The sequence below is a fragment of the Equus przewalskii genome, chromosome 24, assembly GCF_037783145.1.
Source record: "Equus przewalskii isolate Varuska chromosome 24, EquPr2, whole genome shotgun sequence".
In the NCBI taxonomy this organism is placed as follows: Eukaryota; Metazoa; Chordata; class Mammalia; order Perissodactyla; family Equidae; genus Equus; species Equus przewalskii.
The window spans coordinates 23,119,726-23,137,533 of NC_091854.1; the positions used below are offsets into that span (position 1 = coordinate 23,119,726).

Here is a 17,808-nt window from a genome sequence, read left to right on the forward strand (position 1 = left end):
GTCTCATTTCCACAAGTATCTGTGTTCAAACTGATTTTTTTTCTGTAGAAGATCTTACAAACTACAGATCATGGCCAGAGCAACATTCCCAGAGATTTTGGTTCAATAGGTTAGGGTGGGGCCTAGCACTCTGCATGTTTACAATGCTGTGGAGGAGGTTCCTATTTTCCTTAACTGAGAATTGTCATACTACAGAATACAAAGCATGGTATAATGAAACGACAAGGAGCTTTAGAGTGGGGCGGGGCTCATTAATTGTATTGCCTTAGACAGCTATTTAACATTCAATTGTTTACTCAGTAGTGGGCATTTGTCCTTCTATTTGGCCCATTCAGCCTCATAACCCCTTCCCACATTTGGGGAATTCCCTGTACTGAAAGTTCTGACTGGAGGCCAAGATCACGTTCTATCACAGAGGCTGAAAATATGCTTTCCAAGCCTCTTTTGCAGCTAGGGCACAGGATTTGTAGAGGGTGACCATATGTCTCAGCGTAGGCTTGTCATCCTGACATAATTTTTAATAGTGATCCTTTCACTCTCAACAGCACCCTGGTTTGGACATTATCTATGGGTTCCTCCAATCAACACATTATATCAGACTACGACATGAGAGCCAATGACACAAAAAAGCAGAGCCTAATCGATCTTGGTAATGTAGCAGTGGTGGAGTGGGCCCATCCAATCTCTAGTGGTAGTGATTGCAGCCACAGACTCAGTGCCCTGCATTGTTGGTGCTAGAAGCACAAGTGTTGGTGTGTGTGCCTAGCAGGGGTGGCAGCATGTCCTCAAAGGACTAATTTGGGGTGTGAATTTTCTTTGAGGAAGATTAGCCCTGAGCTAACATCCACCTCTTTTTGCTGAGGAAGATTGTCCCTGAGCTAACATCCATGCCCATCTTCCTCTATTTTATATGTGGGACGCCTACCACACCCTGGCTTGATAGGCAGTGCATAGGTCCGTGCCCAGGATCTGAACCAGCAAAGCCCAGGCCGCCAAAGTGGAGCACAGGAACTTAACCATTATGCCACTGGGCCAGCAATTTGGGGTGTGATTTTGGACATTGCTCCTAACTGTGAGAATTCCAAACTTGGTTTTCAACCTTGTCCTGAAGAAGATTCCGTGTGCTAACTGATACCTTCAATATATTCCTTTTATGCTTAAATTACCAAGAGTTAGTTTCCGATGCTCACAAATAAGAACATCTGACTGATAGATACTCATTCCTCAACAAGTATTAAATGATCACTATGAGCCAAGCACTGTGCTAGGCGTTGGAGATATTGATTTCTTATTAGTAACAATGGATACAATAACACTATTGTTCCAGGGATGCTGAAAAAATTTAAGGAGAGCACGATTGGAAAGCATCTAGCATGATATCTGTCACATATTAGACAATGTCAACTCTCCCTTTTTATGAATTTTCCTCCCTAGAAATCTGCTAAGTGTTAAGAACAATGAGCTATAAAAGAGTCTATACCCTCAAATAACTTATAATCTAGTCAAATTGTCAATAATTACAGGGCTGAAGTAGTAGTAACTGAATACCAAGCTGCTAAATTCTGGATTTGCTTTAGCACAATTTTTAAAACTAAAATAACTGAATCAACTGCTCTATAGCCATTTGTTTTACTATTTTATTACTTTGTCCATCTGTACAGGGTGCTTTATTCAAAATGGAAAAAAAATAGCCCTTAATAAGCCTATTCCTTCTTATTCTTACACGTATCTATAATAGAAATTATCCACAGAACCAAAAGAATTGAAGGAAAGAAAATTAAAAAAACAAACAAACAAAGGATACGAAGAGAATGAAAGGGAAGATAATAGTTAATTTTAAAAATGTGCAAGTAGTTTATTCCTACTGTTGTTACAATCATCATTTAACATTTAATAAACACTGACGTAGGCCTTGTGCTTGCTATATTTGTAGACAATGATTCTCATTTTATTGTCCTGAAAGATCTTAAGGCAAAGGAAAATCTTTAACAAAGTCACTGAACTCCTCCTCCCAAGGCTGTTATTGAAAAATAAGTCTTGGAATCTTTTCTATTAATGAGTGGCTCAGAAGGATACCCTTCCTTCAGAATAATGTTCCCAGTTGTTTTGATTATCTTCTTTTTATGATACTTTTCCTTTGTTCACATTCTGTTGGAAGCCAGGGAAAGTCAATACCATGAGTCGATGCTTGGGAACAGTAGGAAGTCCAGGGCATCTGGAGGTCACATAAGAGTTCTTGAGGTTCAGAAGGGACATTGTAAGGTAAAAGGCAACATAATCTTCCATTAATTCATAATTTGCCTTTGACCATCCCTGGCCCCACCAAACATTATTCTTCAGTTGAATCAATAAACTTCAAAGTAGATTATCCACTTGGTAAATTACCTGCAGTGGCCTAGACATTCTTCCCATCAAAGAAGATATAAATACCAACAGAAAGGACAAACCAGGAGAAATTTGGATCAGATGCAGTTTATACATATGCATCTGTATTTCCACTTCAGTCATTGTGGTATACTTAGTTTTGTCTTGAACCAATTTGCAAAGACAAAAAAAAAATATATATATATCTATATAATTATATCTTACCTGAGAAAATTGAATATATGAATGATATTCTATTTGCTTTAACTTATCATCTTATTAAATAAAGGAGAATTTCAAGCAAAGGAACACATACAAATCATTATTAGGAAAATATTTAGTACCTAGTCTTCTACTTTGAAGAGACTATGTGTTCAGTGATGACTTTTGAGAGAAAGATTGCATGAATGGGTAGGTGGACGGATGCTACTTCTGTCTTATTTCTGCCTATTGATCTTAAAGATAAATTAAAAATTTCTATATTAACCCAGCAATGTCAGCACACCCCATTAACTCTGGAGAACAACTTCCAAGTGTGTCTTAAATAAATTTTCAATAACAAATCTATGTAATAGCTCTGACAAGATATTTATTTAAAAATAAAATACTTCCTCTTACTAAACATGCTCTAGAAGTTTTTGTGACTTTCTACAATATCCAAGTCCATGTTAAAAGAACTATAGCATTTACCATTCAAATCACAAAAAATTAGTAAGTTCTGAATTTTAAATTTTCCATGGTTAACTTTATTAAAGTGATAAATTGTGAGGACTGTATCATTATTTTCTTCTTACAGAGTCTGACAATATTTTGACCTTTTTCAATCTCATTCAATAAGCATTACATTTCTCCTTTTTCATTGCCCTAAGAGGTACAGGGAAGAAGACCAGAGAGTTAAAACACACATGACTGAATAGGTCAGCCTCCCAAGCATGCTGAACTGAAGAGATTGCTTTCAGAATTACATTTTGGCTAATTTTGTAACCTGAATTTATTTACACTTGTGACATTCTGTTATCATGGAAACAAACTGTAAATACCAGATTTCAATTAGTGTTCCTTTTGGGGTCATTCATTTACTTTTCCTCGTATGTCCATTCACCACAGGCAAAGTCCAGATCTAAAATAAATCATCTGGAGGCTTAGCTACATTTTGGAGTAAGTGAACCAGCTGATAATAAATCCTGTGCAGTGTCTGTCAGCACAACAGATCTTCTGGTTTATTCTTTCCAATTGGTTGAAATGCAAAAGAGACTTAAATAGCAATTGTGCATTAGAAGGAAATAAAAATACTTAAAAATCTGAGTCATGCTGTCTCTTGACTTGTTAAATGATTGAGGAGGAGGCACGTAGTGATTGTGTGAGTCAGAAAGAAAATTTTAAAAATTATATCCTATGACGCTGGTATGTAAGGGGAATACGGGTACACATTTCAATGCCTTTCATAGAAGAGTCCTTTGATCCTGGAGACATGCTGATCATAAATGACACTCATTTCAACACCACCGAGCTTTGGAGTTGCACAGAGGAATAAAAAGCTAAAGTTGGCATCGGTAATAAAAGGAAAAAAGTGAGTGGATCCTGAACCCTTGGCAGAGCGAAGCAGTTTCAAAAACACAATTATGTGTTCAGTAGTTCACACAGGTGTACCTCTTCCTATTCTAAACCAGCAGAATCAAAGAGACTGCTTAAACAAGGTCCAAGGAACATGCTCCTTGCATCTTGACAACACAGATTGCTTATGATAATGCTATAGAGAAGATGCCTGAGTTATTGCACACTGACTCATATAGAAACTGACATAAATTATGTTTCTCAGACTCTACAAAATAAAATGCCCCTATTTCCAACATGGAAACTGGAAAGTGCCCTAGCCTCTTGCCATAGTTGTCTCTATGAACCTTTGTATTTTCCTTAGGAGTAGATGAAAATATTGATTAGCTTTATTGACTGCGTATTAATCTCAACTTTGGACCAAGGAACTGGCAGTTCTGGAGCTTTGACAACCTTGTCCTTTTGGAAACGTGCATCATTTCTGTTGCAAAGGCCAGCAGGTCTTACAGCTGGGCTTTTAATTAGGTCTCTTGAGGGTCAACGGAAGAATGTTGGATATGCCTGAGAGAATTTAATGATAAGATGTAACTCTGAGTGAATCTGCGTCAAAAAATAAAGTTTGTAAGGAAGAAAAAAAGAAAGAGAAAGTAAGAACTTTTTCCATAATCAATTTTTAATTAATTTTCAAAAATTCATTTTATAATTTAAAAAATAAAAAGTTGCACTCTGTTTATTGCATCTAAAATCTTTCTGTGTATTCTAAAGCTTTTTTCCTAACTTGATCATATTCTAACTCAATTTCCATTAAAAATAAGAGTAATATCAAACACTGGGTAGGATGTGGGGACAAACTGGAATTCTCATATGTCGCTGTGGGAGTGAAAAATAGTACAAACTCTTCGGAAAATTTGTCTGAAATTTCCTAAAAAGTGAAACATATGCAAACCCTTTGATCCAGCAATTCCACTCATATGTATATATATATAGCTAAGAGAGGTGAGCACATATGTCTACCAAAATAATTAAATAATAATATTTCTGGCAGCCATATTCATAAAAGCTAAACACTAGAAACATTCAAATGCCCATTAGTAGGAGAATGCATAAACAAATTGAGGAATATTCATATAATCTTCACCAATAAATAATCATGGTAAAAAATAAGCTATGATTCATACAACAACAAGGATTACAGTCAAAATCATCTTATTGATCATAAGAAGGAAGTCACAAAATTATACGAAATTTAGGAACAGAAAAAACTAACCTATGGCAATAGAAACCAGAATTTTGATTACCTTTGGTGGCGAAAGCTATTTACTGAGAATGGGGCATTGGGAACTTTCCAGATGAACTATTTTCAACTTTTCAGATGAAAATAGTCTATCTTGATCTAGGTGGTTTTTACGTGGGTGTGTGCATAAGTAAATATCCACTTATGTCAATACTCATTTAAGATCTGAGAATTGTGGTATATGTAAATTTTACCTCAATTAAAAACAAGATCAGTGAATAACAACAAATAGGAATAATTTATCTAGGAAAATCCCTTACTTTTACTGGAGCACCAGATATATTAAGAGTTGAGCTACAATGTGTAAAGAAAAATTAACATATAGGTTTAATTAATATATTAAAAATAATAAATTATGACTTGTGGAACAAAATAGTATATGAGTACAGGATTAATCAGCTTCAAGATTATTTCCTAGTAAATAAGGAAAGTACAAGTAAAAAGTACATGCAAAGTAAAAGATAGCAAAGGTCTTCTAAACATACAATCTTACCATCTGCTTTGCTGCCTTCTTCCATCAAGAGTTTTGCAATATTAAAGAATCCTTTTGCAGACGCTAGGTGGAGGGGCCTATCTCCAACTTCGCCACTTACATTTACATCAGCACCAAATTTCAAAAGGAGGCGTGTTACCTAAAGGATCCATTCATTTGAAATTAGTATCAAAAATTAAACAATAACATAAAGCTTTCAGTAATATGGAAGAAGACATATCATTAAGGCCTTCTCTTAGATTATTTTTACCCGAAAATAACAGAAAATCCTAACTCAGCTTGCTAAACAACAGGAAATTTATTATTATATCACCTAACAGGAAGCCCAAAACTGGAGCGATCTCAGGGTTGAGTCTTCATTGTACGTAAATAATCCTCTCTAAAGCCACCTGTAATCTTCTCTGAACAATCTTTTCCAAAGTCTCCTTCTGGCCAGAGCCAGCAATGTTCATTTGATTCTTGATTTTCACAGCAGCTCCAGGCATGGGTCACCGATGTTCACCTTGCTACTGGAGTTCTGAGTTCTTTTCTGGATTTGTGAGTAAACAGAAGATAGCTACGCTAGCCCTCGCATCTTCCCCAATTAGTTGAGATCCACATCCAAAGGAACACAGAAAGATAAAGTATTAAATAACTTAGGAGTCTTCCAGGGGTTGTTTCAGGTGACTTAGGAAATTCCTTCAAATTATGTACATATCCATCTAGAAACTTTCTAAATAATTTCTCTAAACCTGACATTGCCTCCCCTGCGAATTTCAGAAGTCATCACAGTGATCCCAAGAGATAAGTTAGGAGGCATGTGTCATTAAAATAACAGTTTTGGGAGGACCCCTGCAATTGTCCTGACCACTGAGGTGTCAGCACAAAAGCGAATTCAAGCTCTAAAACTATTTTGACTTTCTATGTGGCAGCAAATAAAAATGTCTTGGGCAGAAACCTCTCAAAAATATAGTACATATTTGAAAGAAATTCTGGGCAAAAAGTTAGCCAGGTGGCATGTGGGGAAACTACCTATTGAGTTTAGTGGGTGAAGAAAAAGTGTTCTGAAATCAGGCTTCTACTCATTAGCTACATCAACTTGAATACATTATTTGACCTTTAGAAACCTCAGTCTCTCCATTGCTAAGATGGGGATGATAATAGTTCGACCTCACAGAACTGTCGTGAGGAATAAATAAATTATTACATGTAAAGCATTTTAAAAAGTGCTTGGTACTCAATTAATGCTAGCAGAAGTAGTAGCCCCAATGTGGAATACGTGTATTTTATCAGTTTGTCAGCTAATGGTCAGACAATACTTAATTCAGGAGAAATCAGAACAGTGTAAGTTTAGTCTCAAGAACTTTGCACTCCTCAGCAGATATTTCCACTTACACAGATTCCATAAATTCTGATTACGTGACTTTATAATGGACATATTTAAACTATCTTTGAAATCGATTGTCTATTAAGCATTATTATTATATACCTAGGAAATATTGCTCTTGGTACAAAACATCTACTCTCCCACTTAAAAATAAGTAAATAAACAAATGGCTAGGAACATGGCACATTAGGCATATTTATATATCGAATGTACCATTTTCCTGTCAGCATATTTTAGAAAATGACAATAGCATCCATAAATTACTTACGTGCTGTCTTCACACACAGAAAGTGAGTCCCTTATCATAAAAGGGCCATCCACATTTTAGCATAATTTTATAAGACTGTGACTATATATTCAGGGAAAGTAAGCAAATTTAGCTCTCCACCCAACATGCATAGCAGCTCTTTATGTTTCTGCTGGGTGACAAGGTTAATCGCCAAAGAGGACGACTCTACAAATAACATGCATTGTGTACACTCTGTCTGTGCCTGAAGTCAGGAAAGTATGGAATTTTTTCATCACCTGGGCTGTTGGACCCTGTGCTTTCAAAAGCCTTTTCAGTGCCCAGCTCTCCAGTGCACTCCAGTGCACTCTGAGCTGCACATCAATGAAATGAGCAATCTTCCCTAGCTGCAGGTCACGCTTCACGGGTCTGAGAGTGTCCAAGCATATGCCAGCTAGCCAAGAAAGAAAGGCACAATGACTAGAACAGCACAGGGACACAAGTGAGTTTGATTTTCAACTTGGGATCCTCAGGCAGTGCAACGGCATGACCTCTACGAAAGTAAAAAGGTATAATTCTACCTCATAGTTGAGTAAGACTAGAGATCTAGAGATATAACATGAGGAAGAGTGAACACGCCATGTCAAAAGTTTTGTTATCCAGTAATGTTTGTATTTCTGTTTTATTTGGTTCTATTTCGTTCCTTCAGTGTAATTAAAGGGCAGCATTTGAAAGTAGCATATAAAAATTTTGTCTTTGGCTATGTTAAGGTTGACAATGAATGGACTTTGGAGTTAGAGCACCTGACCTTGAATTCTAGCTCTACCACTTAAGCAAATTGCCTGGACTTTATTTGTCTCAGTGATAGAAAAGGGGTAAGAAGAGGCTCTTTGCTACCATAGGATGAGTATGGGCTTTGGGATCAGACAGACCTGAGCACGTATTCCAGCTCTTCTACTTATCAGCTGCATGACTCTTGCATGCTGCCTGACTTGAGCGAGCAACGTGTATATCATTGCTAAGAAGGGGCAAATAATAGCTAATTTCAGGCTTGTGGCAAAATTAGAAAAAAAAATCCACATAAAGGTCTTAACACAATGCCTGTCCCACAGTATGAGCTTTTTCACGTGGTAACTCTTACTAAATTCATAAGATTGTCCCTGTAGGTCAAATGAAATTATTTATTGAATGAAGGTACACTGTAAACTTTAAAGCATTCTATACATATTATTACTTTATTACAGAATCTCAAATTTTATAAATATGTATGTTATATAATTATTTATTTAAAGCAGATTACATATTTAAAACACATTTAGTGATTGTTCTTTAGTTTATCTAGATTATTCCACATATTAGTTTCCCATTGCCACTGTAACAAATTACCACAAATTTATTAGATTAAAACAGCACAGACTGATTCTTTTATAGTCCTGGAAGTCAAAAGTCTAAAGTCAAGGTGTTGGCAGGTTTCATCCCCTCTGGAGGCTATCATTTCTTTGCTTTTTCAGCTTCTACAGGTTGCTGCATTCCTTAGTTTGCGGCCCCTTCTTGCATCATTTTATGCCGGGAGCCGCCCACCAGTCAGCTAAGCCTCTACCCAAGGGCAACGGTCCGGGCGAGAGATGAGGGAACGAACGGTGGACCCTCAGAAGATGGCGGTCGGCCGCTCCTGATCCTACTCATGCTACTAATCTTAGCAGTATTGCTCTCGCTGTTCTTTTTCTGTACATGGGGATATCTTGGGGAAAATCTCTCCACGCAGGACAAAGAAGCTGGTGTAACCTGGCCTTCTAGGGTGGGTTCAGGGGAACAACAGCCTGAAGGGAAAAAACGTTCTGACCCCCTCCTGGAAAGGCGGTAAATGAGCTTGGACAGCCCTCAAGGAGGAAGCCTTCTAATAATCAGCCTCTAAGGAGAACATTCCCTCCTCAGGTCCTTCTAGGAGGTAGATATTATCCTAGGCCTGTTAGGACAGAAGGTAAATGGTGGCACCCACCCAGGGGCAGAGGCATGCAAAAACTACCCCTTCCTAAGGCAACTCACGATCCTGATAAAGTTGCAGAAAAATATCATAATATATTGACACAGGGGAACTGGGATTATGATGAGGATTGAGAACCTTATAAAATAGTTAATGGTAAAAGAGAAACCCCAAGCACTGTACCTGTGTGGCTTTCAATCCCCTTATGCTTTGCAATACTTCTGCTTTCATTATTATAGGAATAAAGATAGAGGCTTAGGGCCATTCGACTCATGGGGAACTGAGTCTAGACATTACACCCCGTTTTGCAATCAGTCTTAGACATCTAGACGCCTAGTAGACATATAGAAAAGGTCAATATCTATAATTAACAAAGGTTGCTTGCTTCTCACAGACATACTGTGCTAATATTGTAACAAGATATGCTTATATACCCATTTTGTTTGCCAAAATTATGTACTGAGACAATTCCATGAAATCATAAGTGCGTGACCTGGACCCTATATAAGTGCTTGAATGCTTTGAATAAATCAGACTTGGAAACCTCACTTCCAGTCTCACCGTAACTTCTTTTTTCGCTGACACCGTTCATCCCTCAGGAACCCTACCAGCTGGAGCTGCACTCCGGCAACTTTAACCTCTTGCTTCCATTGTCACATGTCCTATTATCCATTTTGATTTCCTGCTGCCTATTATAAGGATCCTTGTGATTGCATCAGGTCCACCCAGATAATACAGGATAGTCTCATCATCTCAAGATCTTTAACTTGAGCCCATCTGCAAAGTCCCTCTGGAAGTAATGCTCACAGGTTCAGGACATTAGAACATGAACATATTTTGGGAGACTTCTTAGCCCACCACATGCCAGGACAGTAGAAAAGAGGCAACCATGTTTCTGAAAGACATCTTTTTTCAGAGAACTGTTGGAAAGGCCATTAAGATTTGTTTTATTGTTATTGTCATTAGCATCATCACAGTGACATTTATTGAGCATTTCCCAAACACTATAAATTAATATCTCATTATAACAGCAACACTAAGAGGTAGGTAGTATTAATAGTTTCTCTATTTTGTAGATGAAGAAACTGAAGATCAGAGAGATTATATAACTTACACATGGTCATAAAGCTAGGAGCTTTTCAACTTCAGGCTGACTGACCCCTGCGGCTGTGCCCTTACCCACGTACCCCACCGCCTCCCTGTGTACTAAAGTAGGCAGTAAAAATGAATAACTCAGCAGCTGCAATGTTTCTGTGGATCTGCAAGCTCCTCCAGGGTGGAGCTGATGAGAATACAGCAAAAATAATTCAAAGGATATCTTAAATATCCTTTCTTTGAAGCTAAGACAGTTCAACAAAAGCCTGGAGCACTTAAGTGGTCCCCCAGCCTTTGAAAGTTCTCTTGTCAGACTTACCTGTTCGTGCCCATAGTATGAAGCAATGTGCAAGGGAGTGAAAAAAACTGCATCTTGAACATTGACATTAGCTCCATGTTGCAACAGTATATCAGCAGCCTGGACAAGAAAGAGAGCTCAGTTAGGAGCTTCATTTGGGGCATCTGCCCGTCAAAATTCATTTTACAACCACAATGCACAGCTCTTCTTCAGGAGTCACCATCTGAAACAACTTTCTTCCACCTCCCTTCTCTGAAACCTCCAAAGGCTTGCTCCTACCTAGAACATAAAGACCAAACCACTTACTACGGCATTCAAGGTCCTCTCAATCAGATGGTATCCTTTTTAACATATTCCCATTAATCTCTTTTCATAAACCCAATTGTATAGTCAAACTTCATTCTGTTTCCTTCTCCTTTGAGTCTTGGTTCACATTATTTCTTCAGTCAGGAATCCTCTTCTGCCCAATCTACAGATCTTTAAACTCAAACTAAATGCCATGTCCTCCAAGATTTCTTTGATTTTCCTCCTTTAATTGCCAACTAATTTGCTGAAATTTTCTTTCTCTTAAATCTCATATATCTTTATTTCATGCTGTTTAGAACATTTAAAATATTTATATACACGCCTTATCATCTCTATTAAAGAGCAAATTTTTTAAGGACAAATCTGTCTCTATAATCCTACCTTAGCATGTTGCTATGCAAATAGTAATCATTCAATAAGCATTCATCGAATGAATGAATGAATGAATGAATGAGCAAGTGAAAAACAGTGCCAGGAGCTGTTATCCAACTGTCTTGATGGAAAGCCATAAATTGCCAACAAATCTGCTGACCCTTCAGATTTCTTCTCCTCCCAAAGACCCATGTCTAAGTCCCTCTTCTCTGGAAAACTGATTGGAATCATTGCCTTCAGATGTGCTCATTTTCACTGTGGATTTTTCTAATGCACTGTCTATTCTTCAATTGGTCAAATAATATACATGTGGGGAAATTTTCAAAAGTCTGTTAGACTTAAGAGAAAACAGGAAGATGAGATCTAAGAGCTCTGGGAACTTATGCTCCAAACACCACTTCTGTTTCTATAAACAAATGGCTTCCTTGCCTGTTTGAATCATAGCCCGTCAGGAGTGGAGAGGGACCATGGACATTACATATCAAATCCCTATGTTTTAAAGAGGAGGAAATTAAGAATCAGAGGAATCGGGGAATTTTTTTCTTTTTTTTGAGGAAGATTAGACCTGAGCTAACTATTGCCAGTCCTCCTCTTTTTGCTGAGGAAGCCTGGCCCTGAGCTAACATCCGTGCCCATCTTCCTCTACTTCATACGTGGGACGCCTACCACAGCATGGCTTTTGCCAAGCGGTGCCATGTCTGCACCCAGGATCCGAACCGGAGAACCCCGGGCTGCCGAAAAGCGGAGCATGCAAACTTAACCGCTGCGCCACCGGACCTGCCCTGGGAAATTTCTGAAAGTCATGGAGCAAGTCAATGTTAGCAGAGAAGTGAATCTTCAGTCTCTGGCCTCAAGCTTTGTTTCTGAGTGCTCCATAGTTTTAAATAGTTCATTCATTCAATCATCCACTTATTCATGCATCAATGCACAACTTATTGAGCCTATATGAGCTAAAACTGTGCTATTTTATATGCTCATTCTCACAATTTTTTCAATCACTGGGATAACATTAGAACTTATTGTAATTGTCACACAAAGAGACAAGGAATTCTTGTTGGAACATCTGAAATTTCTGGTGGGGCCAAAAATATAAGCAGGTGTATAGCCTTCTATACATTCCCAGACCAATGTTTTTGCTGAGATCTGGATTTTGCTGACTAGTGATCAATACAATATACAACGTGTACAGTGAGTTGTTTTTCTAATGAAAAATTAAAACCACGATTAACATTTGTGAAGAGTATATTATGTATCAGACCCTGAACTAAGTGCATAAACGGTAACTTGAGTGACCTTTAACTGTTCCACTCCAAAACACGGAAAGATAGGTGCTACTCTCTCATTTTAAAGGTGAAGAAACTGAGCCTCTAGGAAGCTAGGTAACTTATTTGAGGTCACATAGCTAGTAAGGGGCAGAACTGGAATTCAAATCTAGGTCTGTTTGACTTCAAAGTTTCTTTGCATCAGGCCCCTCCTGTGACCTTGATCTCATTAATATCAACCTTTAAGTAAATGAACTAACTAACTCAATCTCAGATGAAAAGAAGCTTTCTGTCAGTTGGAGCTCTGTAGATTCAGCTTGGAAAAGAATGCCAGGGCCATTTATATCAAGCGCCTGGTATGTTAGACTTCACATGCCTGCAAGTTCAATCTTAGGAACCTTTAAAGGAGGTCACAAACGATCAAGGTAAATGAAGCTTTTTACATTTTCTCTGATTTTAAATATAGCATAAAATAAAGAAGACAGCATGAATTTTTATTGTAAAAAGGACTCTCAAATGTTAACATATAGAGCCAATTTCTTAGGCATGGTTCCAGAACTTACTTTCATTCTAAAAGATAATGGCTCTTAGGCTTCAACAAATAGCCCAAAGCAAATTTTTTTTCCTCCTAAGTTTGCACTTATCCAGTCATTCAGAAGGTCAACCTTTTGGCTGAACATTCATTAATTATGAAGTGTTGGCCTTCTGAGAAACTGTCAAAATGTAAGTTTTAATGAAACTGCACAGAGTCATTATTGAACTGTAGGTTTTATTTAGTTTGTTTTAAAATTCAAAGAAATATTTCACCATTGAGAGTAATGTACATTGGAATTATCTGAATAATTTCACATTATTTATATGAGAAAAATGCATTTATTGATTTTTATGGTTTGGAGAGTCATGATGGGGAAAGTATCTTCTAAGCAATCTTATGGGAATATAATATATTTTGATGTACAGATATTCCTGTCATGTGGCTAAGACAAATACACTCATATTAACATTTAGGCTGGGACATATATCCATCAAATCATTTTATCCTTGCTTCTCCTCCAGAACCTGAAAAAGTTGGTAAAACAACTTCACATTCTTTCTACTACATGAAGCCCCACGAAGTCATAGTCTGAATCTATTTTATTCACCACTATACTAAGTATATAATAGGCATCCAAACAATTGTTGAATTGGACTGTATTTCTAGTAAAAAAAAAATTTGGAATATATACCTACCACAGTCATAAGGGAATTTAAACATTAACAATTAGGACCCAATTATATGACACAAATTTTAAATAATTCAATTCAACAAACATGTATTGATCATTTATTTCAAATTAACCTTTAGCAAACCCCAAGTGCCTGCTTCATGCCGGGAACTGTGATTGGAGTTTTACATACATTAGCTCATTAAGATTTTTATAGGGCATAAAATTCTGTTGTTTCAAATTTTTTGACAACATAGATAGTTTTGATTTTTTTCCTCAAAAACAATAACAAAACTATTAGTGAAATTGTGAGACACAAGTTTCTTCACAGAAAAGATATCTTAATTTTTTAAAAACTCTTTAAGGAACTGAAGTGAGTCATACTTAGGTTTGCATAACTGACATACGTATCAGCATTACTGTTATTAAAGAACCAAGATTCAAATATGGGCTGGTAACTTGGTACCTGCTATGATGGAAGGAAGGATAAGCCCCACAAAGTGCCTCCCATTAAGTGGTTGTTTTATGAGCCCAGAAAATGGATCAAAGCTCTTTATTTTGATAATAGGGAAGCACTATATACATAACACTTTAAAGATATTTTTATTTACCAGTTGACTCTCAAAAAGATCTCCATGAAGTCCTTTCAATTCCCAGGTTGTAATTTAAACATTTATTTGCATGTTCTGCTCCTTCTTCCTAGAAAGCCTCCCTTACCTTTCTCTTGCCACATACCCAGTCTCAAGCCCAAGCTCAGTTTTCAAGTTCTCCATGAGAATCCCCTACAAATACCTTACCTTATTGATCATGTTTTTCTCTGAATGCTTATACTACTTACCCTTGCAACTTAATCTTCCCATTAATTATCACTATGGGTGAACCACTATTACATAAAATTTTAAACTTTTTTTTCATGTTCTAAACTTGTCACAGTAAAATGTAAGCAGTAAAATGATTTCTCACCTGAGGCACTGGAATTTGATCCTTCTAACTAAAATAGGCTGATCTTATCATTTAAATTCCAGAGATTCCAAAAGTAACGCCTATAAGAGCACAGGCCCTATTGTTCTTGCTGAATCTTTCTCCTACTTTAACTTATTTGACTTGGCCCCATTTAGCTCCCGCTCTATACTGCATCTTATGAAAGTAACTGACAACTATGAAGAAGGAAGAAATGACCATATCAAGAGGAAATAAATATCCCACAGAAGAGAAAGTAGAATAAGGTAATGTTCAGACGGAATGGAATGGCAATAAATCTCGGTTGAAATTGCCAAAATTAAATATGGCATCTTATACCTAGTAGGCCTTCAATAAATATCTACACTTTGAAATTAAATTTTTCTTTGCTTTAAGTGGTAACTCATTTCCTATGACTTATTTGGAGTCTTCCTCAATTTATGCTTATGCCAATGTTTTCCTTAGAATTTGTAGTTTATTTAAAGCCACAGTTTTCTCTTCTGTATGCCTTTATCTAACTTTTATTATTGAAACTTACAGAGAGCACAACCATGAAGCTATACTGGATTAATACTCATTTCCATTTAGTGGAAAAATCTGTATTAGCAAAGCTTTAGAGGAAAGTATCTTCTAAATCTATGCCTCATGAATTCAAAATGATTCCCAAAACATTAATATGCAAGGTGAATTAGATTTGATATTTCCAATTCTAACTTTCAACAACCAGTTCTCAATTGTGTCCCTTTGAACTGCTGCCCTTTCTCCCAAATTTTACAATCTTCTTTTAAGAGTAGTCTACACCTTTTGTCCAAATTTCCTCACCTCCTATTCACTCCTCAGCCCACTATAATCTGGTTTCAGACCTCACCACTTCAGGAACATTTCTCTGGAAAATGACATCGAAGGCCTCCTAACTGCCCATTCCAAAGGACACTTTCTGGTCTTTTCCCTACTTTAATATTTCTCCAGCATTTGTTCCTCTTTGTCTGCCCCTTAAGATCCTATTCTCCCTTGATTGAGCAACATCATGATCTTTGAGTTTGCTCTCTGTCTCTCTGCCAACTTATTATTATTCCTCTATAGAGGTGACTTTTCGCTGTTCATCTCTTAAGTGTTTTTATTTCCTCACTGACAGTTGTGTTTCCTTTTGGTCTCCTTTGCCTGCATTAAGTCTCTTGTATTAATTAACACATGCAAAGCATTTAGCACAAGGCTTGGTACATAAGGGAAAGTGTTCGATAAGTGGTAGCTATTAGCTGTCTTGCTCTACACATTCCCTGGTTGATTCCATCTATTCCTACTACTACTAGTATTGCTACGACTGCTGCTACAACAGCAACTACAACTACTTCTACAACACACACACACATATTTCTCTCTCCAGTTGCTTGTGTCTTCCCAGACTTCTTCCAACACAGGGCCTACCTTCTTTGTCAAATGGTAGTCCTGTTAGGCATTTCCACCATATTTCCAAACCACTTTTACCCTGGGTTGATACAGTCCCCTGCACTGATTTCATCTTTATTATTTGCCCTTTGATTCTTGTTAATGTGAATGAAGCATTAGAAGGCAAAAGGAACTACTATTTCTTGAATGTGCTTTGAGAATATCTATAAGCTAAGTGAGAAAGTCTATCTCATTTAATGCTCACAACAATCTCATGGAATTGTTATTAATAGCCCCATTAAAAATAAGAACAATGTAGTTCAGAATTACACAGCATGTAAAGAAAAGCACCAAAGTTTAAACCCAGGTCTATGGGAGTCCAAAGTACCATACTACCCCATGCTGTTTTTCTTTTTATGTGTGTTATTATTTGAGGCCAGTTAGCAATCCCTCACCATCTCAGACAATACTGTAGTGGATATACCTTTTGGTTGACGTTGTTCTTCAAGGATTTTCAGGGATGGCCATTTAGGCAGCATATCAGTACAAATGATCTTGACTATGTAACCATTTTCAGTTGACTGAAAAAAAATCAAGTTAAACTTATTCTAAGTAGGATTTGTGTGCTAGGATGTTGAAGAGTCTTATATACTATGACAAGAAGCTTAGGATCTCTCCTAAACTTTTTTCTTGCAGGGACTCACTAGGAGATTTTATATAGGAGTAAGGTATGTTCTGATTTGCATCTTAAAATGATCCTTCTAGTAACAGTATAACAAATGGATTGAAGAAGGAGCAAGACTAGAAGCAGGGTGATCAGTTAACACGGTCCTGCAATTAGTTAAGAAAAGAGAAAAGGATAAAATGAGCTGAGGTAGTGGTAGTGGCCTGGGGACGGAGAATGGATTTCAGACATATTAAGACGGTAGAATCATATGATTCAGCATATGGGAGGACTGCGGATGGAGAGAGATGATGAGAAGTTGTCAACAAATGATGGCAGTCAAGAGGAAGCCTATAAGAGGAGATGAACACGAAGATAAAACTTTGTCTACTTCACTAATTTAGGAAGTAGGAGGATCACTTACAGTTTCTGTCTCTCAGAGTAATCACTTGTAATAGCTGGTTTCTTCCAATTCCCCTTGGTAGTTCACTGTGCTTTATCCAACAGCATAAGCTGTTTTGATTGAGGCCAATCCCTCAATCAAGATGTGAACATAATTATCAAGTTTTCAAACAACTACCAAAAGCTATGCCAATTAAAGATATCAATAATTGTTTATCTATTTGCATTGAAGGCTTATATGACTTAGAAAACATTTTAGATGGTAGCATTTGCTTTAGATTTGATAAGCACTTCTTTTGAATTTATGTTCTATTTTCTGTAGAATTTTCTATTTTTAAATATATATATTCACTTCTCAACACCCATTACCAATGTTAGGTAAGAATTCTCCATCATGTAGTTGCAGAGTTTTTCACTTATAATATTGGCTGAATATTTTTGTAATGACTTTTTTTTTTTTACCTGACATAGCTCTAATTAAATATTTGAGTACAAAAACTTATTGGAAAATGGTTTCTTCAGGCTGTCACAGAAATGAGGTTCTCTTATTTGATCTTTCTCTTATTATCTTGGGTTA

The 17,808-nt window shown here is 37.0% G+C and overlaps 1 protein-coding gene across 7 annotated transcripts in view; it reads right to left on the reverse strand.

Moving 5' to 3' along the window:
• Positions 1-17,808, reverse strand: part of TNNI3K (TNNI3 interacting kinase) — a 265,756-nt gene that overhangs the window by 176,431 nt on the left and 71,517 nt on the right. For all 7 annotated transcript variants that reach the window (XM_008525043.2, XM_070592131.1, XM_070592134.1 and 4 more), the window contains 2 exons: positions 10,696-10,794; positions 5,706-5,844 (listed from right to left, as the gene is read on the reverse strand). In XM_008525043.2, the coding sequence (XP_008523265.1) occupies positions 5,706-5,844; positions 10,696-10,794 (238 nt within the window). The remainder of the gene's footprint in view (positions 1-5,705; positions 5,845-10,695; positions 10,795-17,808) is intronic.